The sequence below is a fragment of the Ostrinia nubilalis genome, chromosome Z (assembly GCF_963855985.1).
Source record: "Ostrinia nubilalis chromosome Z, ilOstNubi1.1, whole genome shotgun sequence".
Classification (NCBI taxonomy): domain Eukaryota; kingdom Metazoa; phylum Arthropoda; class Insecta; order Lepidoptera; family Crambidae; genus Ostrinia; species Ostrinia nubilalis.
The window spans coordinates 10,019,109-10,038,015 of record NC_087119.1 but is presented as its reverse complement, the minus strand read 5'-3'; the positions used below and the strand labels follow the sequence as shown (position 1 = coordinate 10,038,015).

Below are 18,907 nucleotides of genomic sequence, written 5' to 3'. Positions count from 1 at the left end.
AGGTATATCTTTCCTTGACCAGTCCCCGAAGGCAGCGCCTGTTCACAGACATGACGTGTGAACCAGCCATCGCTTCACTCGACCATATTATAGGGAATGTAACGACCCGCCTCACACGCCACTACCCCAGAGACATTTTAGCATAGCTGGGCACCGTTAATCAAATAGTTAACTTCGTTAATCGTTAAACCGTTAATAAAAAAATTAACTTCGTTAAACGTTAAAACGTTACATTTCGCAAGATTTAACGCAAGTTAACGTTAATCGTTAATCCGTTAACACAAGATAATAAAACGAAAAAAATAATTGTATGCAAAGTTCAAATAATTTCGAAAGCTTGTATCGCGCATGGAATTTATTCCTCTTTTATGTTTGCGCTACAAGCTTTCGAAATTATTTGAACCTTGCATAAGTACAATTATTTTTTCGTTTTAGTACAACTGCATTTCAGAATAAAAGCTTGTTTTTAAAAAAGTTTTTTAATTATTATAATTTTATTTTACACTTTTTAGTAGTATCTCAATCTCAGAGCCTTGGTTCAATTACAATACAATTTAGCACTAAAGTGCTCGAAAAGACAAATCCAGCAAACCCAAACTCGATGAGTTTCCACCGTTTCGTTTAGGAATTCCTATGGCCACCTCCTGACTCCATCATTAGGACCCAGGACATCATCTAGTACGAAAGTGCTCGAAAAGACAAATACAACGAACCCAAATTCGATGCGATGCCGCCGTTTCATTTAGGAGTTCCTATGGCCATCTCAAGACTCCATCATCAGACCAGTTCAATGGTACCATAACATTGCATTGTCATCGTACTTACATAAGTATACCAAATTTCAGCTCAATCGGTTGAAGAAAACTGGTCTTAAATTCAGTTGCAAGAGTTGTCACACACATTATATACTAACAAGTGTCGTTATCGTTAGTGATCGGGTGGAAGCCCAAACGAACTTGTCAGAACGCGTTTTACTAGCGTTTTTCAGCGTGCCTGCTGTATCTTTTTGGTAAATAGTAGGTACTGGATTAACGATTAACGGACTTAGAATAATTTAACATTTTTTAAAGTTAACTTAAAAGTTAATCCGTTAACAGAAATGTTAACTTCGTTAATTAACGATTAATGGATTAACGAGTTAATGCCCAGCTATGCATTTTAGTGAGCATGACAAGTCTAAGATATCCTTCTGGCTAAGTGCCAGATATAAAACTATTTAGGTTAGGAGACAAGGCAAGAAAACTCTAGAGAGAAAAGCAAGGCACCATAACAAAACCGTGTGGTAGTTTTAAATAAATTGTATATACTTATACAGGGTGACTGGAACTCAACCCGCCATAGCTAATACGCGTATAGAGGAGGTCATTTGCTAATTATTGAACCTTACTTTCTATGTCTAAAGTTTTATAGTTTAGGAGATATGTCAATTTTTATACTTTTTTCAGATTTTTCCGAAATTTGACCTAAAAACTGCTTAAATTTTTTTTCTCGCGTAATTTCAACAGTTTTTTTTATTAGATATTAATATCGAATATGTCTTTATTCAAATAAAATAGATTTTTGATCCAGATAATGATTGAATAACTAGTTACGAGCCGCCAAAGTCTAACAAAAGTACAAACCACGAAAAAAAATTGTACTTCGAATTCGATTTAAAAAAAAACTAATGGTGATAATGGATTGCCAATAATCTTAAAAATATCTCTAGCTTCTCTTCTTTCCAATGATATATCACACGTTGTAGTTAGATATTGAAATTAGTCAAAAATTCAAAGTTCAAAGAAGAAAATGGAGTAATAATACAAAAATTATCCATACAAAGTTGATTTTGAATTTTTTTTAAATCTTTTCTTCATAATGTGATTATTATTTTAAATTAATTTTTCAAAAAACACACAAAAATAGTTATGAAAAGGAGTATAGCAGAAAATATGAGATGTTTGAAGAAACTTTGTATGGATAATTTTCGTATTATTACTCCATTTTCTTCCCTAAACTTTGAATTTTTAATAAATTTCAATATCTACTTACTACGTGTGATATATCATTGGAAAGAAGAGAAGGTAAAGATATTTTTAAGATCATTGGCAATCCATTATCACCATTAGTTTTTTTATAAATCGAAATCGAACTTGAATTTTTTATCGTGGTTTGTACTTTTGTTAAACTTTGGCGGCTCGTAACTAGTTATTCAATCATTATCTGGATCTGAAATTTATTTTATTTGACTAAAGGTTTATTCGATATTAGTATTAAATAAAAAAATCGGTTAAAATCATGCGAGAAAAAAAAATTAAGCAGTTTTTAGGTCAAATTTCGGAAAAAGTATGAAAATTGACATATCTCCTAAACTATGAAACTTTAGCCATAGAAAGTAAGGTTCAATAATTAGCAAATGACCTCCTCTATACGCGTATTAGCTATGGCGGGTTCAGTTCCAGTCACCCTGTATTTAGTGCCGTGCCACTGTCTAAGTTGATTGTTAATTGTTATGTTAAAAAATTTAAGGTAGGTGTTGTCTTAGTTGGCTGATAGTTGGGTCGGACTGTTAATCAGTATAGAAATGAATGTAGTGAAAGTGCGCACATTACATCGATTTGCTATCGGCTGATTCTTCATACAAATAAACCATCTATCGGGCGACTAAAACTATAAGCGCCTAGTCTAAAAACCTAACTATACCTCCCGCTCCTGCCATTAAAGTTCCCGCGTTTTTTTCAGTCCAAAGATAATAATAACATACCAGAGACTATACAAAACCAGATATACCCGCTATTGGTCCGTTTTTTGCTTTTTATTAAAATTGTAACTTATTTTTCGCTGTTGATGACTATCATTAAGTAGAATAATAATAAAATTGTTAATGATACACGATAGTAGTTTTACTTTTAACATAAAATATTTTTATGACGCTATAAATCATAATCGATTAAATTCAACTCTATTAACTACTTTTCTAACGGACACCACTGTCTTATGATAATTTTTTTTTAAAAGAAAAAAAAGAACCGGTTCAACAAATATGTCAAACCACATGTCAAACTGTGGTCAAAAAACTGTTGTGTTGTTTGGTTGGTGGTACGTAATCATCTGAAATCAAAAAATCAAGCTTCTATTAAAAAGTTGCCGAAAAAGATAATAAAATTCACAATAATGTGTTCATTTACATTGTTTATTAAACCTACGTAAATGCTGTAGACTTATTACTATTAGTTTTATTGTAATACAGTAAAACAGTTGGAAAGCAGCTGTTTAAATTTTGTGCATGTAGCAACAATTTCTTCAACTTTAAAGAGATTTTTCAAAGGATATGATCTTTAAAATGCGTAAAATTAATAATTCCTTCCTTTGGGGGATTCTTATTGCCTCTGCGACGTGGAGTGTCTCTCTTTACCTTTATTGGATGTTGAATAAACATGGTAAGTGCATTTTAGTTGCTTTTTACTAACTTAAAGCGTTTTGTATTACATTCCCATAAATCCATAATTTAGAAATACCATTTCTTATGAGTAAACTCATCGTTTACCCTGATGAAAAGTAGAAATCGAATATACTGTGCTGAAACTACTGGAAAAGTAGTAATTTAATAATTTCCAAAAATCCTTTCCATTCCATTTTGTCATGCAGCTCAGTTCTCTTGAGTTATGTAAGAACTAATTAATTCACTTGACTGGTTTAGAATTTGTATCCATGATTAAGATTATGATCTTATTGATTTGATTAAAATAGGAATTCATAAATATTTAGCTTCTACATTCTATTCTACATAAGTAAAGCGCCCATTGATAACTTTAAACAATATAAGTGTTTGTTTTATTTTATTAATCATTGTATTCTCTTTTACTTATTTGTATGTTTACCAAAATGAAAGAAAACAACTAGTTTTAAATAATCAAATGCAGAAATTCCAGACACAATGTTGAAGTCTGTGTCTGTGCGCCGTGATTTACCTTATTGACGTCAAAATGTATGGGCAAAATTGTTAAAACGGCGTGATAACCGCTTATCGTGGCGCGCATCCTAGGCCTACTGGTCAGTGCTTAGACATACAAAAGGTTAAGTTAGTTGAATTTACAACATGTATCAAATGAGCATAACTCAAAAATAATGGCATTGGTTCTAGATGACAAATCATTACATGACATTGAAGGAAAGATACACTATCGTTTAGTGAACACTGGAGAAAAGGATAGAATAAAAAACAATGACAAATCTATTGCTGATTTGGAAGGCAAAAATCTACTTTTTGATAGCCCTCGAGTGTATGATAGATTCTCTGCGAGTAAATGGAAATCTTTCAAGTCTCGTTCTGATTATCAGAGAAAAATGATGTTGAAAGAAAAATTTGCAAAACAACTCGGGATGAAAATGTCTGCTCAGCCAGACAAAAGTTTGGGTAAGTGCAATTTTACTGATAGCTAATTATTGTTAAACTTAAGGGCTACATACAAGTATCAAAAAAATATTCTATACTATTCTCATTTCTTGATTTGAGACTTGATTTCACACAGTTTTGCTTAAGGCTTTGAATGCAATTCATAGAAAGATATGGCGACCAATAGAAAAGTGGAATTAATGACATGGATTATAACATAATTGCAATAAATATGTTTTATTTTGATACTTTATTGAATTGAGAAAATCAAACTGACCTTTTTTGCTTAAACATACATAGGTACTTATCAGTTTGTGAGAATCAGATATTTGTGGGGATGATTGTGGGGTTTTGAATAGTTGGGACCTTAGCCCACCTAGTATTTCTGGGTTCATTTTCAGTCTCACTATACTATTGGTTTTTGAAATTATGGCATTAGCCATTGTAAAAATGTATATCCTATCATACATATAGGCCTGCTTCACCTGTTTATGATAATGTTGTGGACAGTTATTGGACATCTAAAATACAAAGGTTTTTTATTATTAGCTCTGCTATCTACCTCTCTCCGAGACTTGTGTAACCAAAAGTTTATCTGACCTGACAGAAATGTTCCTAATGGGTTATCCAGGACTGTTTTTATGACTTTATTAAACAGCATAAAGTTATAGTTAATTAATGAAAATCCACATAATTCTGCAGATAATCAACTGGGATTAATACGCAATGCTGAAGATGTCAGAACGCGAGAAAAAGGCTATAATTTGCACGCATTCAATGCTCTCATATCGCAGAGGATTGGGAATCATAGGGGACTTCCAGATACTCGAAATAAAATGTAAGTCTCTTTACTAATGTAATCTTTACTAATGTAATCTTTACTAATGTAATCTTTACCTGTAAATGGAAATCAATTGCCACATACATGATGAAACAAAATGAGGTTGTCGGCAGAAGCTGGGTTATTGTAATAAATATGTAAATAAATGTTACCAGTTAACAGGTTTGCTGCATTGCAGGTGCCGAATACAAAAGTATGCTGCGAAACTTCCAACATCGTCAATAATCATATGCTTCTATAATGAACACTTTGAAACACTGATGCGGTCAGTTCATTCCATTTTAGATAGAACCGATGCAAGGTATTTGAAGGAGATCATCTTAGTAGATGACTTCAGTGATTTGGAAGGACTCAATGAGAATGTACAAAAAGCTGTGAACGGGTTAAATAGTAAAATGCGTAAAGAGGAGGACATGCTGGAGACTAATAACATTGATGACAACGTTGTTGACTATATTAATGATGACAATAATGTAGATAAAAAAACGACTGATAAAAACTATGTCAAGCTGACTAAAACTGGGTTAACTATAAGGTTACTGAGGACTAGCAAAAGGGAAGGGCTCATTCGGGCAAGGTTGTATGGTGCTGACAACAGTGTTGGTGATGTGAGTATACTAAGAATTTTATGTCCTAAGTCTTAGGATATATACAGTAAAACAGTTTAAGAAGCTCTGTGAAAACATGTCGTAAGAGGCAACTTAGGGAGAAATATGAGGAGAACATGAGACCTATGCTATGTAACCAGCTTGGGTAGTGTTGGCCAAATCATCCATTTGCCTCTGGTTTAATGAAGAAAGTTGTATTCCTGTGGCGGAGACTAATGTTCTATTAATGATGATGATATTTTCAAGCGTTTCGAAATGTTTAATTTCTACATGCTGCTAGGCCAGATCAGCGTTTTCATTTATAAAACTTTTTTTTACAGGTGTTAATTTTCTTGGATTCCCATATCGAAGTGAATGTGGACTGGTTGCCTCCGCTGCTCGCTCGTCTCTCCCAAGGTGTGGATGGGGTCCACATCCGCTACTCGTCAAGAGCAGTCATGCCAGTCATAGACGTGATCAACGCAGACACCTTCGAATACAATGCCAGTCCACTCGTAAGAGGCGGCTTTAATTGGGGCCTTCACTTCAAATGGGATAATCTCCCTAAAGGAACATTGAGACGTAAGTCCACTTGCAAAGTATACATGTGTAGTGCTATCGTGCATGTTCTTGTTAAACGACAATTTATCAATTTGTAGACGGTAAGTGAATCCTTTGTCCAGCGGATGGAGAGTTGCTCTGTCTAGACTGGTTCTGGGGTCGATTCCCAACTAATGTATTACCAATGAAGCCCCTTTCTTCCGAATTTGCTACTCTTTGCTAATTTTGATTTCAAGTTTTATTTCTTACTAGCTTTCCGCCCGCGGCTTCGCCCGCGTGGAATTTTGTCTGTCACAGAAAAACAATATCGCGCGCGTATTTGCTCACCGGTTTAGACCTACCCTGGACTACGACAAACATTTTAAAACCAAAATCAGCTCAATCGGCCCAGCCGTTCTCGAGTTTTAATCAGACTGACGAACAGACTACTAACAGATAGACTAGCTTTCCGCCCGCAGCTTCGCCCGCGTGGAATTTCGTTTGTTAAATTTTCCTGAATTTTCTTTGCTATAAAACTCACGGAGCCCGAGACCTTACCAACGAATGCAAAACCGTGGAAATCGGTTCGTGCGTTCTGGAGTTATAGCGTCAGGAAGGAAAACCCGACATTTTTATGTAGTAGATTATAGTCTCGCAATTCGGCGTGCTTTTAGCATAACATTATAAGGCGCGTTGAAGTTCTGCGTGACGTCAAAATCTTAAACTTAATTTTCTCAATTTAAATTAGTTTATTTACATTTTCGCTAGCTGCCAAAGCCACGATGACCCAAACCTCACGATGCACCGACATTCTAAGCTATATTGGGAGCATACGCTGACAAACTTTCAGCTTTTATAAAATGACGTAGGTCTGGCGTTCACCAGCTCTTAGTCTATCCCTATTGTAGATTCCAGATTAGTAATGTTACAACATCAACATGGGTGATTTATTCTATGACAGTTAGGCCCAGAACAGACGGTGAAACGCCACTGCAACTTTCTGATGATTCTGATGAATGAAACTGAAACTGAGAGTTTCAAACTGGTCGCGTCATGTGTGGTCTCTCAACGGACGCTATGGCAGAAACTTAGATGCAACTCAAAAGTAACTAGCAGTTGCAGTTTCGTTGCAGTTGCGTTTCACCGTCTGTTCTGGGCCTTACTTAAAAATCACTAACATCTCAATCTGTTCTATTAAGGGCTGATTTTTCAATCGTCGGATAAATTTTAACTGCAGAATAAGTTTGGCACATTGACAGTTTCAGTATAGAAAATATGTCAAAATGACAAGTTTATTCTTCAGTTAAAAGTTATCTGACGATTGAAAAATCGGCCCTAAAAGAACAATATTTAGTTTTTTTTCCCTTTTAGATGATGAGGACTTCGTGAAACCAATCAAGTCTCCAACGATGGCCGGTGGGTTGTTCGCTATTTACCGCGAGTACTTCAACTACATAGGAAAATATGACCCCGGGATGAACGTGTGGGGAGGCGAAAACTTGGAAATATCTTTCAGGGTATGTTTTATTCAAGTGGTAGCATTTCTGTTATTGTGTATTTTTTTAAATGCAGAAGATTAGAACGACTGAATCATTCGCAGTGGTGTAACTATACCGTTCGAGGCCCTGCCACCGTATAGTTACGCCACGGATCATTCGATTAAATTTTTTCCCTTTTACAATGTGACTCGTTGTTTATATTACTAGCGAGCGACCCGCCCTGGCTTTGCACGGGTACAAATTTAACATATAAACTTTCCTCTTGAATCTCTTAAAACTGACTCTATCTATTAAAAAAAACCGCATCAAAATCCTTTGCATAGTTTTAATGATCTAAGCATACATAGGGACGGACAGCGAAAAGCGACTGTTTTATACTATGTAGTGAAGATTGATTTTACTGTTCAAATGCAACAACTTTCGTACCGGAATATCATCCAAATTGTCTAAAAAATTACGTCCCCTAATTGGCGACGGTAATAAGTCAGAGATATTTTTAAAACTCTTGGAACTAATTTTCTATTTCTCTTGGGAAAAGTTGTTGCATTTGAGCAGCAGAATCTCTTTTTGTGAGAATTCCTTATGTTACAACATCAATCACCATAAATACGTTTCTCTTTTCAGATCTGGATGTGTGGGGGCAGCTTAGAGCTGATTCCCTGTAGCCGCGTGGGTCACGTGTTCCGCAAGCGGCGGCCTTACGGCGTGGGCGACAAGGAGGACCACATGATGCGCAATTCCATGCGCATGGCTCGCGTGTGGATGGACGAATATGTGGTTTGTTCCTTATTTATAAAGATGGCAGCCTGGGACTGATACTTGCAGCCGGGGGGCCACGTTATTGCGTGGGACTACGCCTTTATTTGATTGTTGCATAATTTCTAATGAACTACATATTTATTTTTATATTATAGCACTAGCTTTCCGCCGGCGGCTTCGCGCGCGTAGACTACATTATCTACATATTTTACGGAACCCTATTTTTTTCCAAAATAAAATTTAGCCTATGTTACTCGCGGATAATGTAGCTTTCGAATGGTGAAAGAATTTTTAAAAACGGTTCGGTAGTTTTTGGGCCTATTCATTATAAACAAACAAACAAACAAAGTTTTCCTCTTTGTAATATTAGTGTAGATTATAAATTTCTTTCTTTATAATAGCGGTATTTTGGTTCACGGATTAGCTGATCGAGACGAGCTATTACCAGGCCTGTTCATCTCCGCGAGTTTGCATCGAAAACAAAACACGTGAGACTACACCTCCTGAGATATCTAATCGACAGGACAATCACGAGCGAGCATTGACGCACGCACGTGTATTCTTCACCCATTTGCATTGTAGAGACAATAAACTATTTATGTAAAAACGGTGGTGTAATTAATACTGTGCAATATTTTAACTGCCTGAATAAAAAAGAAACACAAAATATAATTCATGCTTAATCATGTATTTCCTCCGCCATTTTCCGCAGTTTGGCACCTCACGTCACACATAATTTTACCGAAGTCAGCCCTATGGCTTCGGCGCAGTACCGATCACTGACGTTTGTCATCAAAATGGTGCTCGACTCTTGAGATAAGCTAAATTACTCCATATTGTTAACGACATTGAGCATATATTTTTTTAATACCTTGGCGAAGAAAACCTTCTGTACGTAGTATTTATTATTATTCTGTGCTATTACTAATATTATAGCATCAACCTCCAGCCAGGCTTGTAAGCAGTGCCTTTCTTTTCTTACAGAAAAAAGTATTCGAGCAAAACCCGTCCGCAGCTCACGTGTCAATCGGCGACATAAGCGAGAGACAGGCTCTGCGCGAGTCGCTCAATTGCAACTCCTTCAAGTGGTACCTGGATAATGTATACCCGGAGCTGGAGACAGGAGAAGACACCGTGGCTAATAAGAGAGTTGCAGCCCTAAATGATCCCGAGAAGAACAAATTCCAGCCGTGGCACTCCAGGTGATTTCAGGCTAAGAACTCACGGCGCGATTTTCACCCGCGCCCGCGTCGGTTGTGGAATTGCGGTTTTATTTCAAAACTCACGGGAGCGGTTATTTGCGCGGTTGTTCTAAGAACTAAGCGTGCTAAGTCACTGGTACAAAAAATGGTCGCCCGCCTATCGGGCGGTTTTTGCGCGGGCGAAAACCGCCGAGCGGGACCCGATTACAACCGCGCCCGCTGCGGGGGAAAACCGCGTCGTCAGTTGTGCATTAGTTTTTACATAAGTGTCTGCATTCTACAGAAGAAAGATTCTACAGAAGCGGGTGAAAATCGCGCCATGAGTTCTTAGCCTTAGTAGTATCTTGGATAAGCGATCCAGCTGGGTAGGTTTAATTTCGAGAAAAAAGGTCAATCGTCGAAACCAACTCGACTGGGCAGCGTTCGGAGTTTCCCGAACGAACATAACATTTTTTCGTCCAACCTACCTGTGTCTAAAGACGAAACGAAGTCTGGACATGCTGTGGCTAAAATGATGATGATAATGATTATAGTGCAGTACTTTGCATTGGAGCGAGGTGATCCTTAACTTCTAACACATACATATTTATGTTCTTCAGATTTATTGTCATTGTCTGTTGATTTCATTTACTTTCTTGGATTTGGATTCACTGGTTGGATTTTGTAGATCTGGCTACACAGGAGTTGCCAATGATCTAAAGCCCGGTCCGTGAGCACGTAGAATTTTGTCCAATGACCCCTAGCTACCCATCCTTATCGCTCGCGCGTAATTATATTGCTGTCGCGACTGTGCGACTGGCACCCGCAGTGAGTGTGCGAGCGCGATAGCAACATAATTACGCGCGAGCGATAAGGATGGTTAGCTAGGGGTCATTGGACAAAATTCTACGTGCTCACGGACCAGACTATAGTGAATGTTGCAGCAAGCACTTGATGTGGGCAGCGCAACCAGTCACGGTGTAAATCCTTGGGAGAGGCCTTTGTCCAGCAAAGGATGTCTTTTGATTGAAACAAAACAGTAAAATCAACCCTTTTCGTATGATCACACACAGTGCCGTTTACATCATCCTAATTCTATGACTGTTATTGGTTTCATTTCAGGAAACGCAATTACACAGACTCGTACCAATTACGATTGAAGAATACAACGCTTTGCGCGCAGAGTGCTAAAGACATCAAGACCAAGGGCAGCGGACTGGTGCTGGCTAGTTGCTTCAGGACCTTGAACCAGGTAAGTGCTTAGACCGCTGCAATTCTGCATGCTTAATTTAGGTTTAGGTAATTTATTTTAACAGTATTGTTACTGTCAAAATACAGTAGCCTAAATGATTACCATAATTCATAACACAAGCATATAAGCATATAATATAACCGCCTCTGTGGTTCGATTCCCAGTGGGGTTAGATTTTTCTGTTCGGTTTGGTTGGTGGTAGGGCTTGTTCTATGTCCGCCTGGCTAGCTACCACCATCTTATCTAAGTCTGTCGCCATAACAACAATGTTAACAGCATTGTTGTGTTCCGGCAGTTAGAGGTAAGATAGCCAGTTCCTCTGTGGTTGAGGATTCCGGGTGAAGTTCGCTTCCACCTTCGGCCTGATCGTCACTTACCATCAGGTGAGATATACAGGCCAAGAGCTTCCTCGTTGTAGATTAAAAAAAAAGTTGCTTACTTTGGGGCTAGCTGGAGATAGCTAGCTAGTTGTGTAAAATTGTCCAAAGATTTATTTATTATTATTTTATTATTAACACGTCATCTTCTTTGGAAACACACTACAATATATCCCTAAAAATTGAGTTGTTTTCCAACTTTCCAATTTGCTGCATAATTCGATTTTTAGTAATATGAATGATTTTTAATAATGTTTCTCCCGAGACAACCGTAATACATACGTGGAAGTGTTTGACCCAAGTGGGGAGTGTTGGTCAAACCTTCCATTTACCTCTGGCTGAGGTAGGGCCGTGATCCTTCAGTGGAGACTTAAGTGACCTGTGGCCCAATTCACGTATTTTGACAGTCAAGATCTCGCTGACGTTTAGAAGTCGTCCCATTGAAAAACAGTTCTAAATCCGTATTCACAAGGTTCATTTTCGATAGAACGATTACTCGATAGGATCGCAACTCAGCTATTTGTTGTCATTGAAGTTTTGTTACGTCGTCCCATTGAAAAACAGTTCTAAATCCGTATTCACAAGGTTCATTTTCGATAGAACGATTACTCGATAGGATCGCAACTCAGTGTCTTGTTGTCGTTGAAGTTTTGTTACGTGAATAAGGCCACTGACCTGATGATAGCGATAGTAATAATGAGTATGCATGGTTACTTCTAGATGTGGTTTGAGACGGATCGCCACGAGCTAGTGCTGGGGCGTACTTTGTGTTTGGACGCGTCTAACAACGTGGCCCCCGCCTTAGGGAAATGCCACGAGCTGGGAGGCTCTCAGGAGTGGAAGCACAAAGGATCTGTAAGTTCGTTTTTATTATTCAACCTTTTATCAGGATCACGTATCTCAAAAGGATTGCCACCAATCCCTACTCGCGGGTGTCGTAAGAGGTGACTTAGGGACTACAAATCAAACAAAGAACGGGCAGCAGCGCTCGCTGAAAAACATCAATCTTTTAAACTGCGATCTCTAAGGCCCAGAACAGACGGTGAAACGCAACTGCAACGAAACTGCCACTTTCTGATGATTCTTATAAATGAAACTGAAACTGAAAGTTTCAAACTGTTCGCGTCATGTGTGGTCTCTCAACGGACGCTATGGCAGAAACTTAGATGCAACTCAAAAGTTACTAGTTTCGTTGCAGTTGCGTTTCATCGTCTGTTCTGGGCCTAAGGACCAACTGCAACTGCTAGTTACTTTTGAGTTGCATCTAAGTTTCTGCCATAGCGTCCGTTGAGAGACCACACATGACGCGACTAGTTTGAAACCAGTTTGAAACCAGATTATGGCAAAACCCTCCACTATAGTCGAGGAGGGTCATAGTCCAGCAGTGGACTGTAAAGGACTGTTGATGATGATGATGAGCTCAGAAGGAAAAAGAAACCTCCAAACGGACGTCTATTTGTTAAGATTAGCAAAGATTCAAAACCTATGAGGATCGCGAATTTTTTAAAAGGAAGATCTTCGTTTGTTTAAATATTCGCTTTGCGCTTACTACGAAGCTAACACCCGTATTCACAAACATTACTTTGAGGCCTCATAGTGCGCGTGGACGCACATGGTCCCAAAAACCTATTCATAGACGATACTTCAGTGGTGACAAGCACTATGCGTCCCTTAGAATGAACGCAAAGCTAAGGTAGACAGGGAGCTGTATTACGCAACGCATAGTGTCTATTTACGTCAAAATTTTTGGTTATTCTCGTTTTTGAGGTTTGTTTGCTTTATTTATGGTTGTATTCGATTAATATCATTTTACAATGGATTGCAGTAGTGAAGAGTAATTTGATAATTTTATCAATGAGAAAAGTAGAATAAGTACCAGAAAAGTGATAAGGGATTCCCAAAATCCCTTTGATTATTACAATTCAGACGAATTTATTTTAGGTTTTCCAAAGATGGGGTACTTTTCATACTTTTACCACTGATAAAGGAAGATCTGAGGAAATTAACTGCTAGAGGCCTTCCAGTGCCACCTAATATACCTACATATGTATCAGTTGCTAGTGGCAAATAAAACAAATTTTTTTATGAAGTTTTATTTTCATCAATCTTCAATGGCTAATTTAATTTTATGTATATTTGTAAATCATGAATCTTTTTTTCATGTTCTAAAAAATTCTTTTCTCTTGCTATCAAATTTGTTTCTCTTTGTAGCCCCAACTCGTGCAAAGCCTGGTCTTGTTGTATATTGTTCAATGTGGTGTGTTTGATTCTTCTTTCTGTCTTAATCTTCATTCTTGCTACTACTAATCTTAATTTCTTGATACCTGAAAAGCAAATTATGAATTTAATTCCTTTGAGTATACTCTGCTTAGTTATTCCTCATAAATCTACCTACTAATATTTTAAAAACATTACTTACTATTGGGTGTTGAGAACGTTTGATTGATTCCTGAGAAAGTTATTTCTTTCTTTGGGTCTTTAAATTATTCCAGCAGGTTTGCAGTTGATGTGTGAGCCTTTGTGAAACATAAATATGGTTGAGAATTGTAAGTCACTGTTAATTTTCCCTGGCCTGCTTATTCAACTCGATATTTTAGAGAGGATAATAAAAAAGGTATGCTTGTTTTCAATAATAGGCCGTTCTCTTATATTATAGCTACAATCAGCAGCTTTCTTTCGGAAGAAGAAAACGGCAGCTTTTTTGATCTGAAAAATAATGATTGAAACACATGATTTTCACTATTTTTATTACTGCTCAAGACAGTGTTTTATTATTGAATGAAAATAAACAATAAAATCGAAGTATTCATACTAACCTGATAGTTGTAGTTTTATCCATATTTATTTAATTCATAAGTCCACAAATTAACGACACATAAAAACCGTTGCACCGTTTGAATTAAAGAATATATTTACTCTGACGAGAAGAACGGCGACTTTGAATGACAGGAATGTCAGTTAGCGGAGTGAAGTGCGTAACATAAGCGAACCAATCACAGAGCACTATTCAACACTCTGATTTTGCATAGTCAAGGGTCGTTTAAGTATTGTTTATGAATAGAAAGGCTTGTCATATGGAACGCATTGAGAAATGTCTCATTTCGCATAGCGTTGCTGCTTCACATAGGTAAGTATCGTTTGTGAATACGGGTGTAAGATTGAATTAATTTGACTTTTCAAAAAAACTGTCCTTTGGAGAAAATTTTAAAACCCTTCTCGCATTAAGCATAGCCAGTAAGTTTTTTCGTTGTTTAATACTTTCACGTCATTTCAGCGGTTAGCGAATATATGCAAAGAACTTCTTAGTTTATAAAACACTAGCTTTCCGCCCGCGGCTTCGCCCGCGTGGAATTTTTCGTTTTTTTTTAAATAACCTATGACACTCAGTAATAATGCGGCTTTCTATTGGTGAAATATTTTTTAAAATTGGTTCAGTAGATCCCGAGAGATTACCCCTTACAAATCAATAAATATACAAACACACAAACTTTACCTCTTTATAATATTAGTATAGATTACATATTATTCTATTCCAAGTCTATTGATAATTTAATATGAAGCTTAATTTACCTGTAACATTTTCAGGCTGGCAGTCCAATATACAACACAGCGGCTGGAATGTGCATAGGCGTGGAACGAGGGTACCGATCCGAGCCTCTCATCATGGTCATCTGTGACAACCAACCCAACAACCAGTGGGATTTCGTCAGGTCTTAAACCCTCCGATCGGCAGATGGAAGACCGACTAGGAAAGCAGGTTCGCGATATTGACCTACAGTACCCGGCAATAAATATTGCACATCGACCTTTGGAAAGAGACAATCGGTTAATTTCGGCTCGTAGAGCGTTATCTCTGTCGCACACTACCTATACGATTGACAAAACGTCATCGACAAAACATTATTCAATGAAAATATTGTCCGAACCCTTAGTATTTCTCTTCGACAAATACTTTAACACATTGTGAACCACTTTTCTTTCACGACTATAAAAAGTTTTTAGCAATTTAATTATTCACAAAATCAATTGCACACATTTAAAATAAAGTTTGTTTACACTTTGACAAAACGTCATTATCAGTCGTTGTTCAAGTGCGACAGAGATAACACTCTACGAAACCGAAATTAGCCGATTGTCTCTTTCTACAAGTCGATGTGCAATATTTATCGCCGGGTATTGTATCTTATCTGTCTCTCTATTGTTTTTTGACAATCATTTGATAATAACCTATAAGACGTCATCAGATCTTAAGCAAACAACAGAGTTTAGCAAGTAGGAAAAAGACTACGCAAATAGGTTTGCGATATAGACCTATACTACTTTTCTGTCTCTCTCTAATACTCTCTATTGATTTTTGACAAAACTTTACTCCAACAAGACTCCAACTTCGTCATCTAAGACATTTTAATTATTGAGTTTGAATAGCATACATCACACTTAAACATTATGTATTTTGTTTTTGCTGCTGCGTTTCTTAATTCATTCTCTTTTTGGCTTTACATGGCTTGTGCGAGCTGCGTTGTAAAATTATAAATATGTCAATTTTGCGAATGATGAGATTATTATACAGGTTATCCCAAAAAGTAGTGTCAAGCCGAAGCCTTAAGTAAAGCATCACTAGGGCTACCCGAATCACCATGTTTTTTTTACAACATATAGGATTTTTAACATTTTTGGTTTATATTCGTGTTTTGGATGTAAATACTTCTGAATCAGATAGGCTTAGTATTCATCTAATAATAATAAAAAAAATCAGGCATGTACCTTATCTATTCGCACCACAGTGACCAAAAAAGTGTGCCTAAGCACAGAAATTTAAAACAATCATAACTCGAAAACTATCAAAAATCGCGGAACATACATGGGGGTGACTCGGATAGCCCTATAGTGATGTTCTACCTCTGGGATTCAGCTGGTCACTACTTTTTGGGACACTCTGTATAACCTAAATAGATACATTATTTCTAACTAGGCAGCATTATAACTACCATTTAGTTGACCTTACATCAACGCAGTTACTTTATACTCTCTCCTTATGAATAGTATTATGCTACCTGATATTTGTATTTGTGTATGTAATTTGTATTGCTACGAATTTAATTACCTAGGCTTTTCTATTTTAAGAATAAAACTGAAAATTGGAAATTTCTTCGATTCCGATTTGAATTAGTAGAGATACTAGGATAATTAAGTTTCCACCGGTTTTAAATAATAGGTTATTAAATTGTGCCGTCCCCGAGCTTATGCTTTATTCTATGACAGAATTGATATTGGCTGGCATAGTATAGGTATATTATATGTATATTAAAAAAAACATTTCCTAAAAATTGGCAGCTTTGCGTGAAAAAAAAAAACGGATATTTCTTGCTAACATGCTTCATTTAAAAACTTAATATTACGTATTTTGATTGATAAGTACGAGCTTCCACAAAAACATTATAAACATTAATAAAATTCGAATGTTCCTAATTTTTATACTTCCATAACTTCTACTTCCAATGAAAAAGCATTAAATGACAAACGTCCTTCTAAGTAGTTTAAAATTAATGTTTTTACTTGTACAAATCATAATAGAAGAAAACTCAGTTGTGTAATGTTCATTGCATTTCTTATTTTATTTCTTGACTCAGTTTTAAATTCAAGTTACCCATATTGCGTAATACTGTAGTTATACTCTCTCAATGTTGTACAATTTATTATTTTATATAACAATCTGCAATCTCACATTTATCTCAATATTTTATTATAAGTTAAGCTAATTTGAAACAAGTACACTATCTTTTTTTGAAGTTGTGGAATTGATCGTTGTGTTGAGGATTGTGAATTATAGATTTATAGATGATATTATTAAAGTATCTTACCTATATTGAATAATATGGTAGCTAATGCTGGATTAATAGAACATGGATAACTACGAGCAAAGCACCTGATATAATATAGATAGGGTAATATTTATAGATACGTTGGTATGATAGAAGTTTATTGTTAAATCTGAAATGATTTGGTATAATATCTAGAATTACTATTTGTTAATGCTGTCCCAGTAACAAGTTTGAAACTGACAATATCACTAAACATAGACAAAATATACATTCCATTAAATGTGTGTAGAATTAATTAACTTTAGATAATATTTTTGGATGTCTGTTATCAGATGATTATCTTTTGTTAACTTTTGCCCCAATAGTTGTTAACGTATGAACAAATCTATAACGAGTATTCGCGAAAATAACCCTGTTTGCTTGTTGTTATCACTTAACAGTTAATGAGTTTCGTTATGGATATTGATTAGTATTGGGAGGACAATAATATGTTATGGGACGTCATTTAGTATGGAAATATCATAATTGCATATTTTATTGATTGGTTTTTTGATTAATAAAATTTTCAGATATTATCAACATATCTTAGTAACTAAAATGTAAGTTTAACCTTTGATATTCTAAAACTTTGCAATTTAATTCAAGGCAACTTTACTATAATTCGTTTATTTGCTACCTCCATTCACTTTTGACTTGAAATCAATAATAATATAATCTATCGGTCATTAGATTGGAAAAATAAAACCTAAAATAACGTCAAACGTGGGCAAATCATATAAATAATAATGGCGTTTTGACAGCTTTAAAACCTAGTTTAAATTTAAACATTATTTGAACAATTAAGCTTTTTTATGGATCATTGTTCGTAATTTTTTTCTAGACCCATGGCAACAGATATTTTACCTGAATAATAATATTTTGTATGAATCTCGGAATATATGACTAATATGATAGGTAGTTTGTAAAAGTGTACAACATATTTTTGGGATGAATTTTGTGAAGCGTGGATGACTGGTTGAATGTGTAAGGAAGTTTTAGGTTTACCTTTTATAATGTTGGTCTCAAAGTAACAGGGATGTTCTAATACGGACTGAACCTTTTAAAAAACTAATTCTATACCTTTATAATAAAGAAAATATTGTATATACGGTATCGTTTATAAATATGTTATATACCTACTAAATCTATAAAGAATATCTGCTTTTTAGTTTTATATTTTATAGATATAATTAGTACAATGTTATGTTGCTGGCATGTAACATTGTATCCTTTAATAATGCTATTTATTATTTTAATTCTCTGAAACTTGTAGTATTCTTGTAATAGTACATAAAACTTGTTGTGTGTAGCTAATGGAGATATTTGTATGAAAAAGCAAAGAACAACATCACCATATGCTATAATTTTAACATCACAATGTTATATACAATTACCTATCTTTTAAGTAAAGCATTGAGTATTTTAATGTTTAGTGGATGATATCTTGTTTATTTCTAAATATGCCAATTTTATTAGGTAGGCCCGAAATGTTCATATACCTATTTAAAAAGATGGATTGTTTATATTGATGTTGTAGTTTTAAGTAAATATAGAAATAAAGTGGTTAAAAGAAACAATACTTTTCATTCTTAAAAATAAGGGTGTTACATAAATGAAACAACAATATATTGATAT

General features: G+C 35.8%; 1 protein-coding gene and 1 long non-coding RNA gene across 2 annotated transcripts; one reads left to right on the top strand and one right to left on the bottom strand.

Annotated features, from left to right (window-relative positions):
- Positions 1-3,057: 3,057 nt before the first annotated feature.
- Positions 3,058-18,840, top strand: LOC135086994 (polypeptide N-acetylgalactosaminyltransferase 35A-like). The gene is made up of 11 exons (XM_063981848.1): positions 3,058-3,419; positions 4,124-4,396; positions 5,078-5,213; positions 5,395-5,824; positions 6,145-6,385; positions 7,715-7,860; positions 8,467-8,619; positions 9,586-9,803; positions 10,905-11,034; positions 12,132-12,266; positions 14,997-18,840. The coding sequence occupies exons 1-11, from the start codon at positions 3,311-3,313 to the stop codon at positions 15,126-15,128; spliced, it is 2,103 nt and encodes a 700-aa protein (XP_063837918.1). The 5' UTR covers positions 3,058-3,310; the 3' UTR covers positions 15,129-18,840.
- Positions 13,546-14,303, bottom strand: LOC135086599 (uncharacterized). The gene is made up of 3 exons (XR_010260538.1): positions 14,228-14,303; positions 13,831-14,117; positions 13,546-13,735 (listed from the first exon to the last, which is right to left on the bottom strand). It is a non-coding gene; the product is annotated as an uncharacterized LOC135086599 (long non-coding RNA).
- Positions 18,841-18,907: the final 67 nt, after the last annotated feature.